The 24,592-nt window shown below is 51.7% G+C and overlaps 2 protein-coding genes across 14 annotated transcripts in view; one reads left to right on the top strand and one right to left on the bottom strand.

Moving 5' to 3' along the window:
• The window catches only part of mgme1 (mitochondrial genome maintenance exonuclease 1), a 103,432-nt gene extending 82,897 nt beyond the window's left edge, over positions 1 to 20,535 (bottom strand). For 6 of the 13 annotated variants that reach the window (XM_068044577.1, XM_068044573.1, XM_068044574.1 and 3 more), the window contains exon 1: positions 20,236 to 20,535. The gene's annotated coding sequence lies outside the window, so the exon portion shown is untranslated. The other 7 variants (XM_068044580.1, XM_068044581.1, XM_068044579.1 and 4 more) reach the window with 4 other exon arrangements.
• Positions 20,536 to 20,751: 216 nt separating this feature from the next.
• snx5 (sorting nexin 5) overlaps positions 20,752 to 24,592 on the top strand; it is a 41,790-nt gene continuing 37,949 nt past the window's right edge. The window contains exon 1 of the mRNA XM_068044572.1: positions 20,752 to 20,927. Coding sequence (XP_067900673.1) covers positions 20,889 to 20,927 — 39 coding nt within the window. The 5' untranslated portion in view covers positions 20,752 to 20,888. The remainder of the gene's footprint in view (positions 20,928 to 24,592) is intronic.

Here is a 24,592-nt window from a genome sequence, read left to right as displayed (position 1 = left end):
TGGGTGTATTCTACAGGCCACCTAGTGGGAAAGAATTGGCAAGGAAATTACAGAGGTACAGGAATTATAGAGTAGTTATAATGGGGGACTTTAATTGTTCTTAGAATGACTGGGATAATAGTGTAAAGGGCAGAGGGGGCGGGGCGTGGTAAAGAGTTTCTGAAGTGTGTTCAGGAGAATTTTCTACATCAGTGTATTTCCTGTCCAATGAGGATGAGGCATTCCTGGATCTGGTTCTGGGGAATGAGGTGGGTCAAATGGATCAAGTTTCAGTAGGGGAATATTTAGGGGCAGTGATCATAGCATTAAGGTTATGGTTGGGTATGGATAAGGACAAGCAGCAATCCAGAGTTAAAACAGTTAATTGGGGGAGGGTCAACTTCAATGGGGTGAGAATGGATGTGGCTCGGGTAAATTGGAATGAAAGATTAGCTGGCAAAATTGTAACAGAAAAGCGGGCTGCCTTTAAAGAGAAGGTAGTTGGGGTATAGTTGCGGTACATTCCCACAAGAAAGCAGGGGAAACAAATCCAGAGCTCTCTGGATAATAAAAGAGATAGAGAGTAAGAAGAAGCAGAAAAAGAGTACATTTGACAGATGTCAGGTTGATAACCCAAGTGAGAACGAGGCTGAATATAGAAAGTTCAGAAGGGATGTGAAAAAGAAATGAGAGGCAAAAGGCTGGATGTTACGTTGGGCAGTCAGGAGCTGGCCACCAACATAAAAGTCGGTGGCGAACCCGCTTCCACCTAGCCTGGGGATCCGTCCCGCATTTTACGGTTCCCAGGCTTTAAATGTTCTGAGGCAGAACTTCCACCCGCTTGAGGGAGGAAGTCCCGCCTCATTGAGCTGCCGGCCACTCATAGTTCCAGCAACGCCACCGGGAACGGTGGCCACTGCTGGGACTGCAGCCCAGCCGAGGACATGGAGTCAGGAGTCCAGGTAAGTTGGGTTGCCTCGCCGGGGGTGTCTTGGGTCCTCGGGTGATTGGGGAAGCGGGGGCAGCCCTCAATCAGGCACCCTGTCAGGGCCCACCCCCGGGACGCTGAGAGGCTGCCAGCTTTTCCCGGGTGGCCTTTCTCAGCTTCAGGATGCCCGCTTGTCATGCATAAAATCTGCATGGAGGCAGGCGAAGGCCCTTAAGTGGCCGTTAATTGGTTACTAAAGGCCTTGACTGGCCTGGGGCGGGCAGCCCATTTTTCACACCCCTGCCCTATGTAAAGTGGGGCGGAGGCAGCCGCAGGTCAGGAAGGCCTCCTGGAGCCTCCCGCTCCATTTTACTCCACCCCACCGCCACCATCTGACTCGCTGGGGTGGCGTAAAATTCCAGCCAAAGACAGAGTATAAGAGACTGACAGCCAATATAAAAGTGAACCCAAAATACCTCAATAGGCATATAAACAGCAAAAGGATGATAAAAGGAGTAATGGGGCTGATTAGGGACCAAAAAGAGGATTTACGCAGGGAGGCAGAGAGCGTGGGTGAGCGAGTACTTTGCATCTGTCTTTACCCAGAAGATGTTGCCCAAGTCACAGTGAAAGATGAGGTAGTTGAGACAATGGATGGGCTAAAAATTGATGAAGAGGAAGTATTAGATAGGCTGTACATAAAGTTGATAAGTCACCAGGACTGGATCAGATGCATCCGAAGATACTGAGGGCAGTGAGGGTGGAAATTACCGAGGCACTGGCCATAATCTTCTGATCCTCATGAGATACAGGGGTGTGCCACAAGACTGCAAAATCGTAAATGTTACACTCTTGTTCAAAACAAAAAAGTGTAAGGATAAATCAAGTAACTATAGGCCTGTCTGTTAACCTTGGCGGCGGCAAAGCTTTTAGAAAGGATAATTCGGGACAAAGCTGTCAGTTGGATAAATGTGGATTAATTAAGGAAAGCCAGCACAGATTTAAGGGCAAATTGCTTTTAACTAATTTGACTGAGTTTTTTGATGAGGCAATAGAGGTGGTGGGTAAGGGTAATGCGGTTGATATGGGGTTTGATAAAGTCCACGTAACAGGCTGGTCAGCAAAATTGAAGCCCATGGAATAAGAGGGACAGTGGCAGCATGGATACGAAGTTAGCTGAGTGACAAGAAACAGAGTACTGGTGAACGGTTGTTTTTCGGACTGGAGGAAGGTATATAGTGAGGTTCTCCAGGGATCGGTGTGAGGACTACTGTTTTTCTTAATTTATATTAATGACCTTGACTTGGGTGTTCAGAGCACAATTTCAAAATTTGCAGATGACACAAAACTTGGAAGTATTGTGAACAGTGAGGAGGATAGTGATTGACTTCAAGAGAACATTGACAGGCTGGTGGAATGGGTAGACAAGTGGCAGATAAAATTTAATGCAGAGAAATGTGAAGATACATTTTGGCAGGAAGAATGAGGAAAGGCAATATAAAATAAAGGATACAATTTTAAAGAGGATGCAGGAGCAGAGGGACCTGGGGGCTTATGTGCACAAATTGTTGAAGGTGGCAGAGCAGGTTGAGAAAGCGGTTTATAAAGCATACAGGACCCTGGGGTTAAAAAATAGAGTTCAAAACAAGGAAGTTATGATGAACCTTTATTATACACTGGTTGGACCTCAACTGGAGTATTGTGTTCAATTCTGGGCACCACACTTTAGAAAGGATGTGAAGGCATTGGAAAGGGTGCAGAAAACATTCATGAGAATGGTTCCAAGGATGAGGGACTTCAGTTACATGGATAGATTAGAGACGCCAGGGCTGTTCTCCTTAGAATAGAGAAGATTGGGAGGAGATTTGATAGAGGTGTTCAAAATCATGAGGGGTCTGGACAGAGGAAATAGGGAGAAACTGTTCCCAGTGGCAGAAGGATCGAGAACCAGAGGACATAGATTTAAGCAGAATGGCAAAAGAACCAAAAGCGACATGAGGAAAAATGTTTTCTACTCCCAATCCTAATTTGTATGTTTGTTTGTTTTATGTAGCAAGGGGTTAGGATCTGGAATGCACTGCCTGAGTAAGTGGTGGAGCATGGGTTTATTATCTGAAAAGATTTGCTTTTATATTCTATTCCTCTATTTATAAATCCAAGTAACCCATATGTTTTTAACCACATCATCAACATGCCCTTCCACCTCTAAGAATTTGTATAAATGGACACAAAGGTCTTTCTGTTCATCTACACTTTTCAAAATGGTGCCATTTATAGTATAAGTGGGGGACCTTTGGTGATACTGCTGCAAGAGATCCTACAAAGAAGAATGCACACCTTGCGGAGCCAAAAGCCATCCTCCAGTGTAGCTGGAATTCCAGAGCTTAGGGCCTAGGCACAGCCACCAATGGTGGAGCAATTAAAATTGGGGATGCTGAAGAAGCCAGAATTAGATAAGCGCTGATATCTCAGAGGATTATGGGGCTGGAGGAGATTACAGAGATGGGGAGGGGCGAGGCAGTAGAGGGATTTGAAAACAAGAACGAGAATTTTAAAATAAAGACGTTGCTTGACCGGAAGCCAATATAACTCAGCGAGCACAGGGATGATAGGTGAATGAGACTTGGTGCAAGTTAGGACATGGACAACAGAGTTTGGATGACTTCAAGTTTATGGAAGGTAGAATGTGGGAGACCAATCAGGAGCGTGTTGGAATAGTCAAGTATAGAGGTAACAAAGGCATGAGTGAGGGTTTCAGCAGCAGGCGTGGTGAGGCAGAGGTGATGTTACGGAGATAGAAAAAGGTGGTCTTAGGGATGGCTTGAATATGTGGTCAGAAGTTCATCTTGGGGTCAAATATGACACCAAGATTGCCAACAGTCTGGTTTAGCCTCAGACAGATGCCAGGGAGAGGGATGGAGTTGATAGCTAGGGCGTATGGAGGTGGGGGCGGGGAGAACCGAAAACAATGGCTTCAGTCTTCCCAATATTTAATTGGAGGAAGTTACTGCTCAACCAGTACTGGATGTCGGATAAGCAGTCTAATAATTTAGCAACAGTGGAGGACTTGAGAGAAGTGGTAAGGCAGAGTCGGGTGTCGTCAGTGTACAGGTGAAAAGTAACTTTTGTTGGATGATGTCGCCAAAGGGCGGCACGTAAATGAGAAATAGGAGTGGGTCAAGGATAGCTCCTTGGGGACGCCAGAGGTAATGGTGCAAGAGCAGGAAGAGAAGCTATTGCAAATGATACTCTGGCTGCGATTAGATAGATAAGAATGGAACCAGGCAAGAGTAGTCCCACCCAACTGGATGACGGTGGAGAGGTGTTGGGGGAGGATGGTGTGGTCAACTGTGTCAAAGTCTACAGACAGATCGAGAAGGATGAAGAGGGATAGTTTACTTTTGTCCTGGTCACATAGGACGTAATGTGCCACTTTTGTAACAGCAATTTCTGTACTGTGGAAAGGATGGAAAACTGATTGAAATATTCAAATGTGGTGTTCCAGGAAAGATAGCCATAGATTTGGAAAGAGACAACTCATTCAAGAACTTTGGAGAAAAAAGGGAGGTTGGAGACAGGGTGGTAGTTTGCAAAGATGGTGGAGTCAAGGGTATGTTTTTTTGCGAGAGGGGTGATGATGTCCCTCTCCTTTAAATCTGACAACACCTGAAGAGAGAAAACCATTAATGATATCAGCTAACATGGGGCCAAGGAGAGGAGATCATAGTAATTTACAGCACGGAAGGAGACCATTTGGCCCATCGTATCCGCACCAGCCGACAAGTAGCCACTTTCTAGATCTTAGTCTGTAGCCTTGCAGCTTATGGCACTTCAAGTGCAATTCCAAGTACTTCTTAAATGTTAAGGGTTTCTGCCTCTATCACCCTTTCAGACAGTGAGTTCCAGATCCCCACCACCCTCTGGGTACCTTAAATCTATGCCCCCGGTTATGGACGCCTCAACCAAGGGGAATAGGGCCTTCCTATCCACTCTAACCAGACCTCTCAATTTTATACACTTCAATTAGGTCTCCACTCACTCAGCCTCCTCTGTTTCAAAGAAAACAACGCCAGCCTATCCAATTTTTCCTCAAAGCTAAAATTATCCAATCCAGGCAACATCCTCATAAATCTGCTCTGTAACCTCTCTAGTGCAATCACATCTTTCCTATAGTGTGGTGACTAGAACTGCACGCAGTATTCCAGCTGTGGCCTAACTAGTGTTTGATACAATTTCAGCATAACATCCCAGCTCTTATATGCGCAGATTGCAAGCTGCATGTGGAGATTAGAGTTTGGTGAGTGGGGATTTTAAGTGTTGTTATCTTTATAAAAGTCTGGTCAACATAAGAACATAAGAAATAGGAGCAGGAGTAGGCCATTCGGCCCCTCAAGCCTACCCCGCCATTCAATAAGATCATGGCTGATCTGCCCCAGACCTCAACTCCTCTTTCGTGCCAGCTCTTCATAGCCCTCAACTCCCCGATATACAAGAACATAAGCAGTTAACTGGGATTTACCCTCTAGATAAAGTCGGGAGGAGAAAGTAAAGTCAAGGGGGGAGTGGGGTGGAGGAGGTGCTCCATTTTTCTACTTTTTTTAACCATCCAGTATTTGGTTCCTGCTTCGGTGCAGTGGAAGGAGCTGTTTTGGGAGTACCTGGTAAGCTATTCTACTTATAATAAATAGTCTGTAAAGTTAAGGTATGGCAAGACAGCTCTGCTGAGTGGAATGTACAGACTGTGGCATGTGGGTCATGTGTCAGAGACAAACACATCTGCAGGAAGTGTCTCCAGCTGCAGAAGTTTGAGCTTCGGGTTTCAGAACTCAAGCAGTGGCTGGAGTCACTGTTGTGCATCTGCGAGGCAGATGGCAAAGTCGATAGCACATTTAGGGAGGTGGTCACATCACAGGTTAGGAGCATGCAGGCAGATAGGGAATGGGTAACTACCAGGCAGTCAAAGAGAACCAGGCAGGTAGTGCAGGAGTCCCCTGATATGATCTCACTTGCTAATCGGTTTTGCATTTTGGATACCGGTGAGGGTGATAGTTCCTCACAGGAGTGCAGTCAGAGCAAGTTTGTGGCAGCACAGGTAGCTCAGCTTCACAGGAGGGGAGGAAGAGGCGTGGAAGAGCAGTAGTGCTTGGGGATTCGTTAGTTAGGGGAACAGACAGGCATTTCTGCGGCAGTAAACGTGACTCCAGGATGGTGTGTTGCCTCCCTGGTGCCAAGGTCATGGATGTCACGGAGAGGCTGCAGAACATTCTTCTGGGGGAAGGGTGAACAGCCAGGTCATGGTCCACATTGGTACCAATGACATAGGTAAGAAGGGGGATGAGGTCCTGAAAGCATATTTTAGGGAGCTAGGAAGGAGATTAAAAAGCAGGACCTCAAAAGCAATAATCTCAGGATTACTCCCAGTCCCACGTGCTAGTGAGCATAGGAATAGGAGAACTGAGCGATTGAACACATGGCTGGAGAACTGCTGTAGGAGGGAGGGCATCAGATTTCTGAGACATTGGGACCAGTTCTGGGGCTGGTGGGACCTGTACAAGATGAATAGGTTGCACTTTAACAGGACTAGGACGAATATCCTTGCAGGGTGATTTGCTAGTGCTGTTGGGGAAGATTTAATCTAAGCTGTCAGGGGGATGGGAGCCTGAGAGGGAGCTCAGATTGGAGGGAAGCAAAACTGATAACTTGTCTGGGGTGTGGGAACCAGGAGCAAGTGTTAAGAGAGGAATACCAAGGTGCACAGAGTACTAGGAGAGATAGATAGCACAAGACTAGGGAATAGTATGTTATTAGGTGGGGTCAGGGTAAGGGAGAAAGTAAAGTCCGAATCAGGGTTAATGTGCATGTAAGCGAATGCAGAGTGTGGTTAATAAGACTTGTGAGGTACAGGGGCAGATTGCCATGTGGAAATATGATGTTGTGGCTATGAGAGAGACCTGGCTCAAAGAGGGCAGGGTGTTAAATATTCCTGGATAGTTTGGGTACAGTCAAGGTATGTTCCCTCGAAGGGAAAAAGTGGGGCAAACAAATCCTGAGCTCCCTGGATGACAAAAGAGATAGAGATTAAGATAAAGAAGAAAAAGTGTGCTTATGACAGATGCCAGGTAGAAAATACCTGAATATAGACGGTCCAGAGGGGAAGTGAAAAGCAAATAGAGAGCTTGAAAAGAGACTGTCAGCTAGCATTAAAGGAAATCCCAAAGTTTTCTATAGGCATATAAATAGTAAAAGGGTGGTTAGAGGAGTGGGACCAATTAGGGACCAGAAAGGGAAATTACACATGGAGGCAGAAGGCATAGCTGAGGTATTAAATGAATACTTTGTATCTATCTTTACCAAGGAAGAAAATGCAACCCAGGCAATGTTTAAAGAGGAGGTAAGTCAGACACTCGGAGTTTAAAATTGATCAAGATGGCGTGTTAAATAGGCTGTCTGTACATAAAGCACCAGGGCCTGATGAGATGCATCCAAGGATACGGAGGGAAGCGAGGGTGGAAATCGCAGAGGCACTGGCCATAATTTTTCAGTCTTCCTTAGACTCAGGGGTGGTGCCAGAGGACTGGAGAATTGCAAATGTTACACCCTTGTTCAAAAAAGGGTGTAAAGATAAGCCCAGCAACTACAGACGGCTCAGTTTAAATTGGGTGGCAGGAAAAGTTCTAGAAAAAATAATTCGGCACAAAATCAATAGTCACATGGACAAATGCGAGTTAATTAAGGAAAGCCACCATGGATTTGTCAAAGGAAAATCATGCTCAACTAACTTGCTGGAGTTTTTTGAGGAGGTAACAGAGAGGGTTGATGAGAGCAATACTGTTGATGTGGTGTACATGGACTTTCAAAAGGCATTTGATAATAGTGCCACACAACAGACTTGTGAGCAAACTTGTAGCTCATGGAATAAAAGGGACAGTAGCGACATGGATATGAAATTGGCTATATGACAGGAAACAATGAGTAGTGATTAATTAATGTTTTTTGGGCTGCAGGAAGGTTTGTAGTGGAGGTCCCCAAGGATCAGTGTTGGGACCCTTCCTTTACTGATATATATCAATGACCAAGACCCTGGTGTACAGGACACAATTTCAAAGTTTGCAGATGATACGAAACTTGGAAGCATTGTGAACGGTGAGGAGGTTAGTGTAGAACTTTAAAAGGACACAGACAAGTTGGTGGAATGGGCAGACAGGTGGCAGATGAAGTTCAATGCAGAGAAATGTGAAGTGATTTATTTTGGTAGGAAGAACGTGGAGAAACAATATAAAATAAAGGGCACAATTCTAAAGGGGGTGCAGGAGCAGAGGGCCCTCGGTGTATATGTGCATAAGTCATTGAAGGTGGCAGGACCAGTTGAGAGAGTGGTTAATAAAGCATACAGTATCCTGGGCTTTATTAATAGGGGAATAGAGTACAAGAGCAAGGAAGTTATGTTGAACTTGTATAAGACACTAGTTCAGCCTCAGCTGGAGTATTGGATCCAATTCTGGGTACCGCACTTGAGGAAAGACGTGAGTAAAGGCTGGCTACCTGACCCGAACCTGATGGGACCCGATGAGTTGCACTTCTGGGTCCAGGCCGGGTTGGACACGCTCTATCACAACCTCAGGTAAGTGGTTCCAATGTTGATGTAATTTTTGGACTAGAAAGGTGGTTTTGCTACAGTTATTTTAAGCTTGTACAGATCAGCAACAAACTGAAAAACGGAAGGTAGGTTAACTGATGGTCGGGTTGGGCGCGGGGAAAAAATGGAAGGACTCTGGCTGGGTCGGGCTCGGATCGAGTTTCATTTGCAGACCCGAGCCGGCCTTTAGATGTGAGGGCATTGGACAGAGTACAGAAAAGATTCATGGGAATGGTTCCAGGGATGAGGAATTTCAGTTATGAAAATAGATTGGAGAAGTTAAGACTGTTTTCCTTGGAGAAGATAAGGCTAAGAGGAGATTTGATTGATAGAGGTATTCAAAATCATGAGGGGTCTGGACAGAGTAGATAGAGAGAAACTGTTCCCACTCATGAAAGGATCGAGAACAAGAGGGCACAGATTTAAAGTATTTGGTAAGAGAAGCAAAAGTGACATGAGGAAAAACATTTTCATGCAGTGAGTGATTAAGGTCTGGAATGCACTGAGAATGTGGTGGAGGCAGGTTCAATTGAAGCATTCAAAAGGGAATTAGACAGGAATATGAAAAGAATAAATGAGCAAGGTTATGGGGAGAAGGCAGGAGAATGGAACTGAGGGAGTTGCTCTTTCAGCTGGTGTGGACATGATGGGCCGAATGGCCTCCTTCTGTGCTGTAACGATTCTGTGATAGGAACATAGGAAACATAGGAGCAGGAATAGGCCACTCAGCCCATTCAGCCTGCTACATCATTCAATACGATTAAGGCTGATCATCCACTTCAATATTCTATGCCTCAGCAAGTATCCTGTATGCCTCCTTGACCAGCTTATCTGCTTGTCCAGCCAACTTCAGGGATCTGTGGACATGCACTCTAAGCTCCCTCTGTTCCACTTCCCCGGACTGAACTCCATTCGCCATTGTTGCGCCCACCTCACTGGTCCATTGATATCCTCCTGCAATCTACAGTCTTCATCTTCATTATCCCCACAAGGCCAATTTTTGCATCGTCTGCAAACTTCTTAATCAGACCCTCTACATTCAAGTCCAAATCATTGATATATACCACAAAAAGCAAGGGACCTAGTGTTGAGCCCTATGGAACCCCACTGGAAACAGTCTTCCAGTCACAAAAACACCCATTGACCATTACCCTTTGCTCCCTGCCTCAGCCAATTTTGATCCAAGTTGCCACTTTGCCTTGGATCCATGGGCTTTTATTTTGATGACCAATCTACCATGTGGAACTTCATCAAAAGCTTTGCTAAAATACAGATAGACTACATCAAATGCACTACCCTCATCAACCTTCCTTGTTACTGCCTCAAAAATATTCAATGTTAGTCAGCTTCGGACACATTTCATCCGGGTCTGGGAATTTATCCACTTTCAAAGCGGTTAAACCCCTTAATACTTCTTCTCACTATGTTAACTTCATCTGATATGTCACACTCCTCTTCCTGGATTGCAATCTCTGTATCATCCCTTTCTTTTGTGAAAACAGTTGCAAAATATCCATTAAGAACTATACCAATGTCCTCCACCTCCACACACAGGTTACCCTTATGGTCCCTACTCTTTCTTGCTCTTTATGTAGTTGGGTGGTCAGCAGTTTCGTAGGAATAGGAACAAAGGAGCAGGAAGTGGGTCTCATGGACAAGGTGAGCTCAGAGAGGGCATGAGGGGAGATAAGAGAAACTACAGGAAGATGCAAATTCAGGGCTAGGGCAGCAGGAGACACAGAGGAAGTTTGGCCTGGTGGGCTAGTGGAAGGGATCAATACAGTAGAGGCAGCCGATTGTCACTAAGATTGAGACCACCCCAAAGGCGGCCATGAGCACCTCACATTTATTGTTGGAGGTGAGGGTGAAGGAGACGGGGAGAGAGGTTTAAGAAGTCAGTTTGCAGTAGAGAAAAGAAGCTGGGGGGTTATCTTTGCATTCCAGGATGATCCTGGAATAGTGAGCAGTTTTAGCAAACGAGAGCAGGACCAGATAGTGTTTTATGTGGTCCAGCCAGATCTGGTGGTGGATGGCTAAACCAGTCGTTCACCATAACCTTTCAAGTCTGTTCCCTTGGATTTAAAGGTGCAGAGATGAGGGCCATACCGGGGGAATGGCCAGGGCAAGGGAGAGTAATGGTTTTACTGGGGACTAGGGCATCAAAGGTGGAGGTGAGGTGAGTTTGCAGTTGAGTAAATCAGCAGATGCAGAAATGTTGTAGTGAACGGAGGGCTAAAGACAGCTGGAGTTCCTCAGCTCATTTAAGAAGCACTTTAAAAGCACCCTTGGTTAAGAAGTAGAAGATAGCTCATCATGAAATCTTCACTGACAACCTTGCTGAAATCATTCAAAAGCTCAGTATTATTAAATTTCTAAAATTTCAAATCAAACCTGCATGAATACACATGTCAAGTATGATGATATACTATAAACCTCTTGCTTTGCAGCTGCCAAAACTCATTCATGGGCTATGCGACGAGCAATGGTTCATTTGGCATAAACCACCTGTCCCTAACATGTATACTGTTCATGTAAACAGAATCCAACATGGTACAATATGCAATATAATCTGAAATAACTTATGTGAACATAAGCATTGCACATAAACTTTGACAACTGTAACATCACACTGCATGTATCATATCCAAACTTGAGTTATTCAGAGAACTTGTAGGGTCTCTAAACTCCACATCTGCTGATTCCCACATTGCAGGGTGAGCAGTATAACGTGAACAAAACTTCCAACATGTGCACGAACAGCACGATCCTCTGGTATTACGTTAATTTGTTCTTTTAAAGAGGTTATGCTGTCATGTGAACCTAATTAAAATTTCCAGTCATAAGAAAGAGCTAGCCACCATGCAATTAAACTGCATTGGGGATGAAACTTTTCAGGAAGTGTCCATTATAGTTGGGGAATTGCTACAAGCAGTTACATTATAATGGTCCTGCTGTATGCTCTCTGTTCATTTGAGGAAAAGTGGAGCAGGTGGTGATTCAGCCCTTAGGTCCTTCACACCATTCAGTTATGGCTGATCTGTACTTCACCTCCATTTACCTGCATTTGTTCCATACGGGGCGGGGCGGGAAAGAGAAGGAAGGAAGGGGGGGGGGGGGGGGAAGAGAGAGAGAGAAGGAAGGGGGGGGGGGGAAGAGAGAGAGAGAAGGAAGGGGGGGGGGAAGAGAGAGAGAGAAGGAAGGGGGGGGGAAGAGAGAGAGAGAAGGAAGGGGGGGGAAGAGAGAAAGAGAGAAGGAAGGGGGGGGAAAGAGAGAGAGAAGGAAGGGGGGGAGGAAGAGAGAGAGAGAGAAGGAAGGGGGGGAGGAAGAGAGAGAGAGAGAAGGAAGGGGGGGGAGGAGGAGAGAGAGAGAGAAGGAAGGGGGGGGAGGAGAGAGAGAGAGAGAGAAGGAAGGGGGGGGAGGAGAGAGGGAGAGAGAGAAGGAAGGGGGGGGAGGAGAGAGGGAGAGAGAGAAGGAAGGGGGGGGGAGGAGAGAGGGAGAGAAGGAAGGGGGGGGGGGAAGAGAGAAGGAAGGGGGGGGGGGAAGAGAGAAGGAAGGGGGGGGGGAAGAGAGAAGGAAGGGGGGGGGGAAGAGAGAAGGAAGGGGGGGGGGGAAGAGAGAAGGAAGGGGGGGGGGGGGAAGAGAGAAGGAAGGGGGGGGAAGAGAGAAGGAAGGGGGGGGGGAAGAGAGAAGGAAGGGGGGGGGAAGAGAGAAGGAAGGGGGGGGGAAGAGAGAAGGAAGGGGGGGGGGAAGAGAGAAGGAAGGGGGGGGGGGAAGAGAGAAGGAAGGGGGGGGGGGAAGAGAGAAGGAAGGGGGGGGGAAGAGAGAAGGAAGGGGGGGGAAGAGAGAAGGAAGGGGGGGGGGAAGAGAGAAGGAAGGGGGGGGAAGAGAGAAGGAAGGGGGGGGAAGAGAGAAGGAAGGGGGGGGAAGAGAGAAGGAAGGGGGGGGAAGAGAGAAGGAAGGGGGGGGGAAGAGAGAAGGAAGGGGGGGGGGGAAGAGAGAAGGAAGGGGGGGGGGAAGAGAGAAGGAAGGGGGGGGGAAGAGAGAAGGAAGGGGGGGGGGAAGAGAGAAGGAAGGGGGGGGGAAAGAGAGAAGGAAGGGGGGGGAAAGAGAGAAGGAAGGGGGGGGAAAGAGAGAAGGAAGGGGGGGGAAAGAGAGAAGGAAGGGGGGGGAAAGAGAGAAGGAAGGGGGGGGGAAAGAGAGAAGGAAGGGGGGGGGAAAGAGAGAAGGAAGGGGGGGGGAAAGAGAGAAGGAAGGGGGGGGGAAAGAGAGAAGGAAGGGGGGGGAAAGAGAGAAGGAAGGGGGGGGGAAGAGAGAAGGAAGGGGGGGGGAAAGAGAGAAGGAAGGGGGGGGGAAAGAGAGAAGGAAGGGGGGGGGGGAAGAGAGAAGGAAGGGGGGGGGGGGGAAGAGAGAAGGAAGGGGGGGGGGGAGAAAGAGAGAAGGAAGGGGGGGGGGAAAGAGAGAAGGAAGGGGGGGGAGGAAAGAGAGAAGGAAGGGGGGGGAGGAAAGAGAGAAGGAAGGGGGGGGGGAAAGAGAGAAGGAAGGGGGGGGGAAAGAGAGAAGGAAGGGGGGGGGAAAGAGAGAAGGAAGGGGGGGGGAAAGAGAGAAGGAAGGGGGGGGGAAAGAGAGAAGGAAGGGGGGGGGAAGAGAGAAGGAAGGGGGGGGGAAAGAGAGAAGGAAGGGGGGGGGAAAGAGAGAAGGAAGGGGGGGGGAGAAGAGAGAAGGAAGGGGGGGGGAGAAGAGAGAAGGAAGGGGGGGGGAGAAGAGAGAAGGAAGGGGGGGGGGAAGAGAGAAGGAAGGGGGGGGGGAAGAGAGAAGGAAGGGGGGGGGGGGAAGAGAGAAGGAAGGGGGGGGGAAAGAGAGAAGGAAGGGGGGGGGAAGAGAGAAGGAAGGGGGGGGGGAAGAGAGAAGGAAGGGGGGGGGGAAGAGAGAAGGAAGGGGGGGGGGGAAGAGAGAAGGAAGGGGGGGGGGGAAGAGAGAAGGAGGGGGGGGGGGAAGAGAGAAGGAAGGGGGGGGGGGAAGAGAGAAGGAAGGGGGGGGGAAGAGAGAAGGAAGGGGGGGGGGGAAGAGAGAAGGAAGGGGGGGGGGGGGAAGAGAGAAGGAAGGGGGGGGGGGGGAAGAGAGAAGGAAGGGGGGGGGGGGAAGAGAGAAGGAAGGGGGGGGGGAAGAGAGAAGGAAGGGGGGGGGGAAGAGAGAAGGAAGGTGGGGGGGGAAGAGAGAAGGAAGTGGGGGGGGGAAGAGAGAAGGAAGGGGGGGGGAAAGAGAGAAGGAAGGGGGGGGGAAGAGAGAAGGAAGGGGGGGGGGGGAAGAGAGAAGGAAGGGGGGGGGGGAAAGAGAGAAGGAAGGGGGGGGGGAAAGAGAGAAGGAAGTGGGGGGGGGGACAGAGAAGGAAGTGGGGGGGGGACAGAGAAGGAAGTGGGGGGGGGGACAGAGAAGGAAGTGGGGGGGGGGACAGAGAAGGAAGTGGGGGGGGGACAGAGAAGGAAGTGGGGGGGGGACAGAGAAGGAAGTGGGGGGGGGGACAGAGAAGGAAGTGGGGGGGGGGGACAGAGAAGGAAGTGGGGGGGGGGACAGAGAAGGAAGTGGGGGGGGGGACAGAGAAGGAAGTGGGGGGGGGGACAGAGAAGGAAGTGGGGGGGGGGACAGAGAAGGAAGTGGGGGGGGGGACAGAGAAGGAAGTGGGGGGGGGGACAGAGAAGGAAGTGGGGGGGGGGACAGAGAAGGAAGTGGGGGGGGGGACAGAGAAGGAAGTGGGGGGGGGGACAGAGAAGGAAGTGGGGGGGGGGACAGAGAAGGAAGTGGGGGGGGGGACAGAGAAGGAAGTGGGGGGGGGGACAGAGAAGGAAGTGGGGGGGTGGACAGAGAAGGAAGTGGGGGGGGGGGACAGAGAAGGAAGTGGGGGGGGGGACAGAGAAGGAAGTGGGGGGGGGGACAGAGAAGGAAGTGGGGGGGGGGGACAGAGAAGGAAGTGGGGGGGGGGGACAGAGAAGGAAGTGGGGGGGGGGACAGAGAAGGAAGTGGGGGGGGGGACAGAGAAGGAAGTGGGGGGGGGACAGAGAAGGAAGTGGGGGGGGGACAGAGAAGGAAGTGGGGGGGGGACAGAGAAGGAGGTGGGGGGGGGACAGAGAAGGAAGTGGGGGGGGGACAGAGAAGGAAGTGGGGGGGGGACAGAGAAGGAAGTGGGGGGGGGACAGAGAAGGAAGTGGGGGGGGGACAGAGAAGGAAGTGGGGGGGGGACAGAGAAGGAAGTGGGGGGGGGACAGAGAAGGAAGTGGGGGGGGGACAGAGAAGGAAGTGGGGGGGGGGACAGAGAAGGAAGTGGGGGGGGGGACAGAGAAGGAAGTGGGGGGGGGGACAGAGAAGGAAGTGGGGGGGGGGACAGAGAAGGAAGTGGGGGGGGGGACAGAGAAGGAAGTGGGGGGGGGGACAGAGAAGGAAGTGGGGGGGGGGACAGAGAAGGAAGTGGGGGGGGGGACAGAGAAGGAAGTGGGGGGGGGGACAGAGAAGGAAGTGGGGGGGGGGACAGAGAAGGAAGTGGGGGGGGGGACAGAGAAGGAAGTGGGGGGGGGGACAGAGAAGGAAGTGGGGGGGGGACAGAGAAGGAAGTGGGGGGGGGACAGAGAAGGAAGTGGGGGGGGGACAGAGAAGGAAGTGGGGGGGGACAGAGAAGGAAGTGGGGGGGGGACAGAGAAGGAAGTGGGGGGGGGACAGAGAAGGAAGTGGGGGGGGGACAGAGAAGGAAGTGGGGGGGGGACAGAGAAGGAAGTGGGGGGGGACAGAGAAGGAAGTGGGGGGGGGACAGAGAAGGAAGTGGGGGGGGGACAGAGAAGGAAGTGGGGGGGGGACAGAGAAGGAAGTGGGGGGGGGACAGAGAAGGAAGTGGGGGGGGGACAGAGAAGGAAGTGGGGGGGGGACAGAGAAGGAAGTGGGGGGGGGACAGAGAAGGAAGTGGGGGGGGACAGAGAAGGAAGTGGGGGGGGACAGAGAAGGAAGTGGGGGGGGACAGAGAAGGAAGTGGGGGGGGGGGGTGGGGGGGGACGGAAGAGAGAGAGAGAAGGAAGGGGGGGGAAGAGAGAGAGAGAGAAGGAAGGGGGGGGGAAGAGAGAGAGAGAGAAGGAAGGGGGGGGGAAAGAGAGAGAGAGAGAAGGAAGGGGGGGGGAAAGAGAGAGAGAGAGAAGGAAGGGGGGGGGAAAGAGAGAGAGAGAGAAGGAAGGGGGGGGAAAAGAGAGAGAGAGAGAAGGAAGGGGGGGGGGAAAGAGAGAGAGAGAGAAGGAAGGGGGGGGGGGAAAGAGAGAGAGAGAAGGAAGGGGGGGGGAAAAGAGAGAGAGAGAGAGAAGGAAGGGGGGGGAAGAGAGAGAGAGAAGGAAGGGGGGGGAAAGAGAGAAGGAAGGGGGGGGAAAGAGAGAAGGAAGGGGGGGGGGGAAGAGAGAGAGAGAGAAGGAAGGGGGGGGGAGGAGAGAGGGAGAGAGAAGGAAGGGGGGGGAGGAGAGAGGGAGAGAGAAGGAAGGGGGGGGAGGAGAGAGGGAGAGAGAAGGAAGGGGGGGGAGGAGAGAGGGAGAGAGAAGGAAGGGGGGGGAGGAGAGAGGGAGAGAGAAGGAAGGGGGGGGAGGAGAGAGGGAGAGAGAAGGAAGGGGGGACGGGAAGTGGGGGGGACGAACGGGAAGTGGGGGGGGGGGGACGAACGGGAAGTGGGGAAGTGGGGACGAACGGGAAGTGGGGGGGGGGGACGAACGGGAAGTGGGAGGGGGGGACGAACGGGAAGTGGGGGGGGGGGGACGAACGGGAAGTGGGGGGGGGGACGAACGGGAAGTGGGGGGGGGGACGAACGGGAAGTGGGGGGGGGGAGACGAACGGGAAGTGGGGGGGGGGAGACGAACGGGAAGTGGGGGGGGGAGACGAACGGGAAGTGGGGGGGGGAGACGAACGGGAAGTGGGGGGGGAGACGAACGGGAAGTGGGGGGGGGAGACGAACGGGAAGTGGGGGGGGGAGACGAACGGGAAGTGGGGGGGGGGGGACGAACGGGAAGTGGGGGGGGGGGACGAACGGGAAGTGGGGGGGGGGACGAACGGGAAGTGGGGGGGGGGGACGAACGGGAAGTGGGGGGGGGGGGACGAACGGGAAGTGGGGGGGGGGGACGAACGGGAAGTGGGGGGGGGGGACGAACGGGAAGTGGGGGGGGGGGACGAACGGGAAGTGGGGGGGGGGGACGGGAAGTGGGGGACGGGGAGTGGGGGGGGGGGACGGGGAGTGGGGGGGGGGGACGGGGAGTGGGGGGGGGGGACGGGGAGTGGGGGGGGGGGGGACGGGGAGTGGGGGGGGGGACGGGGAGTGGGGGGGGGGGGACGGGGAGTGGGGGGGGGGGGACGGGGAGTGGGGGGGGGGGACGGGGAGTGGGGGGGGGGGACGGGGAGTGGGGGGGGGGGACGGGGAGTGGGGGGGGGGGAACGGGGAGTGGGGGGGGGGGAACGGGGAGTGGGGGGGGGGGAACGGGGAGTGGGGGGGGGGGAACGGGGAGTGGGGGGGGGGGAACGGGGAGTGGGGGGGGGGGAACGGGGAGTGGGGGGGGGGGAACGGGGAGTGGGGGGGGGGGAACGGGGAGTGGGGGGGGGGACGGGGAGTGGGGGGGGGGACGGGGAGTGGGGGGGGGGGACGGGGAGTGGGGGGGGGGGACGGGGAGTGGGGGGGGGGACGGGGAGTGGGGGGGGGGACGGGGAGTGGGGGGGGGGACGGGGAGTGGGGGGGGGGACGGGGAGTGGGGGGGGGGACGGGGAGTGGGGGGGGGGACGGGGAGTGGGGGGGGGGACGGGGAGTGGGGGGGGGGACGGGGAGTGGGGGGGGGGACGGGGAGTGGGGGGGGGGGACGGGGAGTGGGGGGGGGGGACGGGGAGTGGGGGGGGGGACGGGGAGTGGGGGGGGGGACGGGGAGTGGGGGGGGGGACGGGGAGTGGGGGGGGGGGACGGGGAGTGGGGGGGGGGGACGGGGAGTGGGGGGGGGGGACGGGGAGTGGGGGGGGGGGACGGGGAGTGGGGGGGGGGGACGGGGAGTGGGGGGGGGGGACGGGGAGTGGGGGGGGGGACGGGGAGTGGGGGGGGGGGACGGGGAGTGGGGGGGGGGGACGGGGAGTGGGGGGGGGGGACGGGGAGTGGGGGGGGGGGACGGGGAGTGGGGGGGGGGGGACGGGGAGTGGGGGGGGGGGGACGGGAAGTGGGGGGGGGGGGACGGGAAGTGGGGGGGGGGGGGACGGGAAGTGGGGGGGGGGGGACGGGAAGTGGGGGGGGGGGGGACGGGAAGTGGGGGGGGGGGGGACGGGAAGTGGGGGGGGGGGACGGGAAGTGGGGGGGGGGGACGGGAAGTGTGGGGGGGGGGACGGGAAGTGGGGGGGGGGACGGGAAGTGGGGGGGGGGACGGGAAGTGGGGGGGGGGACGGGAAGTGGGGGGGGGGACGGGAAGTGGGGGGGGGGACGGGAAGTGGGGGGGGGGACGGGAAGTGGGGGGGGGGACGGGAAGTGGGGGGGGGGACGGGAAGTGGGGGGGGGACGGGAAGTGGGGGGGGGACGGGAAGTGGGGGGGGGGGACGGGAAGTGGGGGGGAGGGACGGGAAGTGGGGGGGGGGACGGGAAGTGGGGGGGGGGGACGGGAAGTGGGGGGGGGGACGGGAAGTGGGGGGGGGGACGGGAAGTGGGGGGGGGGACGGGAGTGGGGGAGTGGAGTGGAGGAGAAAAAGAGAAGTTCAATTGGGGTGGTACAGTGGCGCAGTGGTTAGTACCGCAGCCTCACAGCTCCAGCGACCCGTGTTCAATTCTGGGTACTGCCTGTGTGGATTTTGCAAGTTGTCCCTGTGTCTGCGTGGGTTTCCTCCGGGTGCTCCGGTTTCCTCCCACAGCCAAAAGACTTGCAGGTTGATAGGTTAATTGGCCATTATAAATTGCCCCTAGTATAGGTAGGTGGTAGGGGAATATAGGGACAGGTGAGGATGTGGTAGGAATATGGGATTAGTGTCGGTTTAGTATAAATGGGTGGTTAATGGTCGGCACAGACTCGGTGGGCCGAAGGGCCTGTTTCAATGCTGTATCTCTAAATCTAAATCTGAAAAATCTAAATCTAATATTTTCCACTATCCTATATTTTGGGTGGGGTGTGCTTCCTGATTTGACTGCTGAATGGCCTGGGGCTAACATTAAGATTATGCACCCTCATTTTGGATTCCCCCAACAGAGGAAATAGTTTCTCAACATCTACCCTCTTGAATCCCTTTATTATTTTAAACACCTCAATGAGATCACTGCCCCCCTAACCTAAATTCAAAGGAATACAGACCAAGTCTACACAACCTGTCCTCATCGTTTAACCCTTTCGGCCCTGGATGAACTGCAGCTCTAGTTCTTTTATTTATTTTATTTTTTTTAATTTAGAGATACAGCACTGAAACAGGCCCTTTGGCCCACCGAGTCTGTGCCGACCATTAACCACCCATTTATACTAACCTTACTCTTTGCTTATGATGCTGCTTTAACATTTCACACTGAAAAGTGCCTGCAGAGTCTCATCGACAGGTTTGCAGCTGCCTGCAATGAATTTGGCCTAACCATCAGCCTCAAGAAAACGAACATCATGGGGCAGGACGTCAGAAATGCTCCATCCATCAATATTGGCAACCACGCTCTGGAAGTGGTTCAAGAGTTCACCTACCTAGGCTCAACTGTCACCAGTAACCTGTCTCTAGATGCAGAAGTCAACAAGCGCATGGGAAAGGCTTCCACTGCTATGTCCAGACTGGCCAAGAGAGTGTGGGAAAATGGCGCACTGACACGGAACACAAAAGTCCGAGTGTATCAGGCCTGTGTCCTCAGTATCTTGCTCTATGGCAGCGAGGCCTGGACAACGTATGTCAGCCAAGAGCGACGTCTCAATTCATTCCATCTTCGCTGCCTCCGGAGAATACTTGGCATCAGGTGGCAGGACCATATCTCCAACACAGAAGTCCTCGAGGCGGCCAACATCCCCAGCTTATACACACTACTGAGTCAGCGGTGCTTGAGATGGCTTGGCCATGTGAGCCACATGGAAGATGGCAGGATCCCCAAAGACACATTGTACAGCAAGCTCGCCACTGGTATCAGACCCACCGGCCATCCATGTCGCTGCTTTAAAGACATCTGCAAACGCGACATGAAATCCTGTGACATTGATCACAAGTCGTGGGAGTCAGTTGCCAGCGTCCGCCAGAGCTGGCGGGCAGCCATAAAGACGGGGCTAAAGTGTGGCGAGTCGAAGAGACTCAGCAGTTGGCAGGAAAAAAAGAGAGGTGCAAGGGGAGAGCCAACTGTGTAACAGCCCCGACAAACAAATTTCTCTGCAGCACCTGTGGAAGAGCCTGTCACTCTAGAATTGGCCTTTATAGCCACTCCAGGCACTGCTTAACAAACCACTGACCACCTCCAGGCGCTTATCCATTGTCTCCTGAGATAAGGAGGCCAAAGAAACACTAATCCCACATTCCTACCACATCCCCACCTGTCCCTATATTCCCCTACCTATACTAAGGGCAATTTATAATGACCAATTTACCTATCAACCTGCAAATCTTTTGGCAGAGCTATGTCGGGACACCTCGATTGAAGGAGGAACGCAGTTCTATCCTAGACGCCACTGTCCTCTCGTCCCACTGACCCGGGCCGGCACCCATTAGTTACCCGTCCAGCCGCTGAGTTGCTATCCGGCCGCCTCTCAAACAACGGAGCAACTTGACACTGAGGTCCGGCCTTCAGGTTGTACCCGATCAGCAACCACGTCGTTCGGGGTCCGGTCTCAGAAGGGGGGGGGGTGGAGTGTGGCCAGTATCAAAGCCCATACGCCCGAACGCACTTACTAGCCAGTCCCATCTGCCGGTAAATGTGGGCTAAGAAGTTAAGCGCCCGGGAGCGATGAGCGCCACGATGCACTCTGGGATTGCAGTTCGCCTCTCCACAGAGCGTCACGAATCAACTGGTCAAAGGCACTATAACTCCCAACATACACAGCGGGGAAATCACGCGCAGGCGCAGTCCGTGCGACCCGCAGAACCTGCGCCGTGACGCAACGGGTGCGCACGCTCCTATTTGTGTTTTTTTCTGCCTCCGCCCCTCCCTGATTGATGGACAGGACCCAGGACCAATGGAAGCTCAATAATCTATCCGGGCGCCCAGCCGCTGCACCAATGGGAAGGTGGTAAAGGCGGGGCCATTTGTGCAGAATTAAGCTGAGAGAGCGCAGCGTTGCGGATTGAGCTAACTTTGAAGACAAGGGTGGAAAGTGAAAGTGTGTTGCTTGTTTTAACATTAATGTTTTTCTTTTGCAGGAGGGAGAAATGTCTGACAGTCCTGCTGATTTGAGTGAGTGTAATAAGGTATGTGAGGTGTGGTTTGAAGAGCAGTCATTTGGCTGCTTCCTGTTTGTTCAGAAGCACCATCTCCAAAGCTCTTGCTGCAAGTTTTGGGATTTGGTGTAATTTGTTCTCCGTTCCAAGTGACTACAACCTAAATATGGTGTATCTGCATGTTTCTGGGTGTGGGTCAGGGAACTTTTAATGGAGAGTAGTGTCATTGCACTTCTGCTTTTGTTGGTAGTTCTAGTTAATAAAAACAACTGGCAAGCAACTTTTTGTTGCATTGCTTTGCAGTTTGAATCTGGATTTGCTTTTTGTCTCCTTCCCACGTCCTCTCTTTCTCCCAGTTCAGAAGATATAACAGTATTTTCTAAGAGAAAAATGGACTTTTTCCGACGTTACAACAGTGACTAGATTTCGAAAAGTACTTCATTTGGCTGTAAAGTGCTTCGAGATGTCTTGAGGTTTAGAAGGGTGCTCTATAAATACAAGTATTTTTATATAATGCCTTTCATGACCTCAGGGCATCCCAGAATAATTAACTACTTTGAAACGTATTCATTTGTAACGTAGGGAACTTTACAAGCGTTGCAAGAGGGAGAGCAAACAACGATTGTCAATACTCACACTTTGAAAGTGGTTGTCATTTGAATGGTGTGTAGTTGTGCTCAATTCCCGTAAAGAAGCTTTATCCACTTCTAATTTGTAATCTCAGAAATTAGTCCCTTTTGGGTTAATGTGCATTCAAGTATATTTAAGACCTTAAAATTACTGTTTGTTTTGGTATGACATTTTGCAACTTAAGATGCTTTGTATAATGAAAAAAAATTAGCAGTGAAGGAGGCTATCTCCCATTATGCCTTTGCTGGCTGTTTGGTGCAGCCATCAAATTAATCCCACTCTCCTGCTCTTTCCCCATAACCCTGTAAATATTTTGTCCAAGTATTTATCCAATTCCCCTTTGAAAGTTATTCTTGAATCTGCTTCCACCACCCTTTCAGGCAGTCCATTCCGAATCACAATGTGCTGTTTTTTTTTTTAAAAAAAGTTTCTTCATGTTGCCTTTTGCCAACTACCTTAAAATCTGTGTCGTCTAGTTACTGATACTTCAGTCACTGGAAAGTTTAGAAGACTGAGAGTTGATCTAATTGAAACATACAAGATTCTGAAGGGGCTCAACAGGCTAAATACTGATGTTTCCCCTGGAACACGGAGACACAGTCTCAGGATAGTGGGATAATCATTTAGGACTGAGATGAGAAATTTCTTCACTCAGAGTGTTGTGAATCTTTGGAATTCTCTACCTCAGAGGATTGAGAATGCTCCAACATTGAATATATTTAAGGCTGCGATAGACATATTTTCGGTTCTTCGGAATCAAGGTGAGTGGGTGGGAAAGTGGAGTTGAAGCTGAAGATCAGCCATGATCATTTTTGAATGGAGGAGCAGGCCAGATAGACCATGTGGTCTACTCCTGCTCCTTTTATAAAAAAAAAAAATTTGTGCATTATAAAACTAGATATGACACTCAGCCACATGAGGAGATATTAGGTCAGACGGCCAAAAGCTTGGTCAAAGAGAGAGGTTTTAAGGAATGTCTTGAGGCAGGCAAGGGGAGAGGTGTAGGGCAGGAATTCTAGGGCTTAGGGCCTAGGCAGCTGAAAACACAGCCACCAATGGTGGAACAGTTAAAATCGGGGATGCTCAAAAGGCCAGAATTAGGTGAGTGCTAATATGAGGGTTGTGGGACTGGAGGAAATAACAGAAAGATAGGGAGGGGTGAGGCCATGGAGGGATTTGAAAACATGAATTTGGACATAAAGACATTGCTTGACTGGGAACTTGCGTAAGTCAGAGAACACGGGTGGTCAGTGAATGGATCTTGCTGTGAGTTAAGAGACTGGCAACAGAGTTTTGGATGACCTCGAGCTTATGGAGGGCAGAATGTGGGAGACCAGCCAGAAGTGTATTGGAATAGTCAAGTCTACAGGTAACAGGCATGAATGAGGGTTTCAGGGGCAAAGTCGGGAGATATTATGGAAATAGGTGGTCTTGGTGATGGCACAGATATGTGGTCAGAAGTTCATCTTGAGTCAGATATGAAAGCAAGGTTGTGAACAGTCTGGTTCAGTCTGACTGTTGCCATAGAGAGGGATGGAGTTGGTAGCTAGGGAACAGAGTTTGGAGACGGGACCAAAAACAAAAGCTTCAGTCTTCCCATTTAATCGGAGGTAATTTCTGCTCATCCAGTACTGGAATGTCAGACAAATAATCTGATTTAGTAACAGTGGAGGAGTCGAGAGGTGGTGAGGTACAGCTGGGGTGTTGTCAGTGTACATGTGAAAACAAATGCTGTGCTTTTGGATGATGTTGCCAAGGGGCAGCACGTAGATGAGAAATAGGAGCAGGCCGCCAAGGATAGATCCTTTGGTTGGGGGGGGGGGGGTGTGGCGACATCAGAGGCGTTGATGTAAGAGTGGGAAGAGAAGCCATTGCAAGTGATACTCTGGCTATGGTTAGACAAGAATGGAACCAGGTGAGAGCAGTCCCATCCAGTTGGATGGCAGTGGAGGAGCATGGTGTGGTCAATTGTGTCAAAGGCTGCAGACCGGTTGAGAAGGACAAAGTGGACAGTTTACCTTTGTCACGGTCATATCAATCACAAATGACCTCCTATAAGAGCTGTTTTGGTACTGTGACGGGCAGAAACCTGATTAGAGGATTCAAACATTGGTGTTCTGGGAAAGATGGGTTTGGATTTGGAAGGCTACAACATGTTCAAGGACTTTGGAGAGGAAAGGGAGTTTGGAAATGTGGAGGTAGTTTGCAAGGACAGTGGAGTCGAGGATTTTTTTTTTTAGGAGAGGTGTTGAAGGCAGATTTTAAAAGAGAGAGAACTGTTAACAATATGGGGACCAGAAGGGGAGGTTGGGTGATCAGCAATCTAGTGGGAATAGGGTTGAGTGAGCAGGAGGTGGATCTCATGGACAAAATGAGCTTGAAGGTGGCACGAGGGGAGAGAAACAAGACAAAGATGTGTGTTCAGGGCGAGGGCAGGGAGGAGCTTTTGTGGAAGGGAGGGATACAGCAGAGGCAACTGATCCACTGGTCTTGATCTTGGTGACAAAGAAGTCCATGAGCTCCTAGCGCTCATTGTCGCTTTCAAAGATTTGTGTATATACACACCTGGGGCTCTCTGTTCCTGAATCCCCCTTTAATATTGTACCATTTAGTTTATAATGCCTCTCCTCATTCTTCTGAGCAAAGCGTATAACTCCACAATTCATGCGTTACATTTAAGTTGCTATGTGTCTGACCGTTGGTCTGCCTATGTCCTCCTGAAGTCTGTTACTGTTTTTTTTAAACTACATTTCTGAGTTTTGTGTCATCTGCAAACTTTGAAATTATGCTTTGTTATACCCAAGTCCAGCTCATTAATATACATAAAAGAACAGCAGTTCAAATACTGATCCCTGGGGAATATCAACGTATGTTTTCTTCTGTTCTTAAAAAAAAAAAATAACTGTTCACTACTGTCTGTTTTCTATCCTTTAGCCAAATTTGTATCCACGTGACCGCTGTCCCTTTAATCCCATGGGCATCAATTTTGTTAGCAAGTCATGTGGTATTCTGTTATGTGGTATTCTCCTCAAATGCCTTTAAGTCCATATACAGAACATCAACCC

The sequence above is a fragment of the Heterodontus francisci genome, chromosome 13, assembly GCF_036365525.1.
Source record: "Heterodontus francisci isolate sHetFra1 chromosome 13, sHetFra1.hap1, whole genome shotgun sequence".
In the NCBI taxonomy this organism is placed as follows: Eukaryota; Metazoa; Chordata; class Chondrichthyes; order Heterodontiformes; family Heterodontidae; genus Heterodontus; species Heterodontus francisci.
This window is presented reverse-complemented; position numbering and strand designations above follow the sequence as displayed.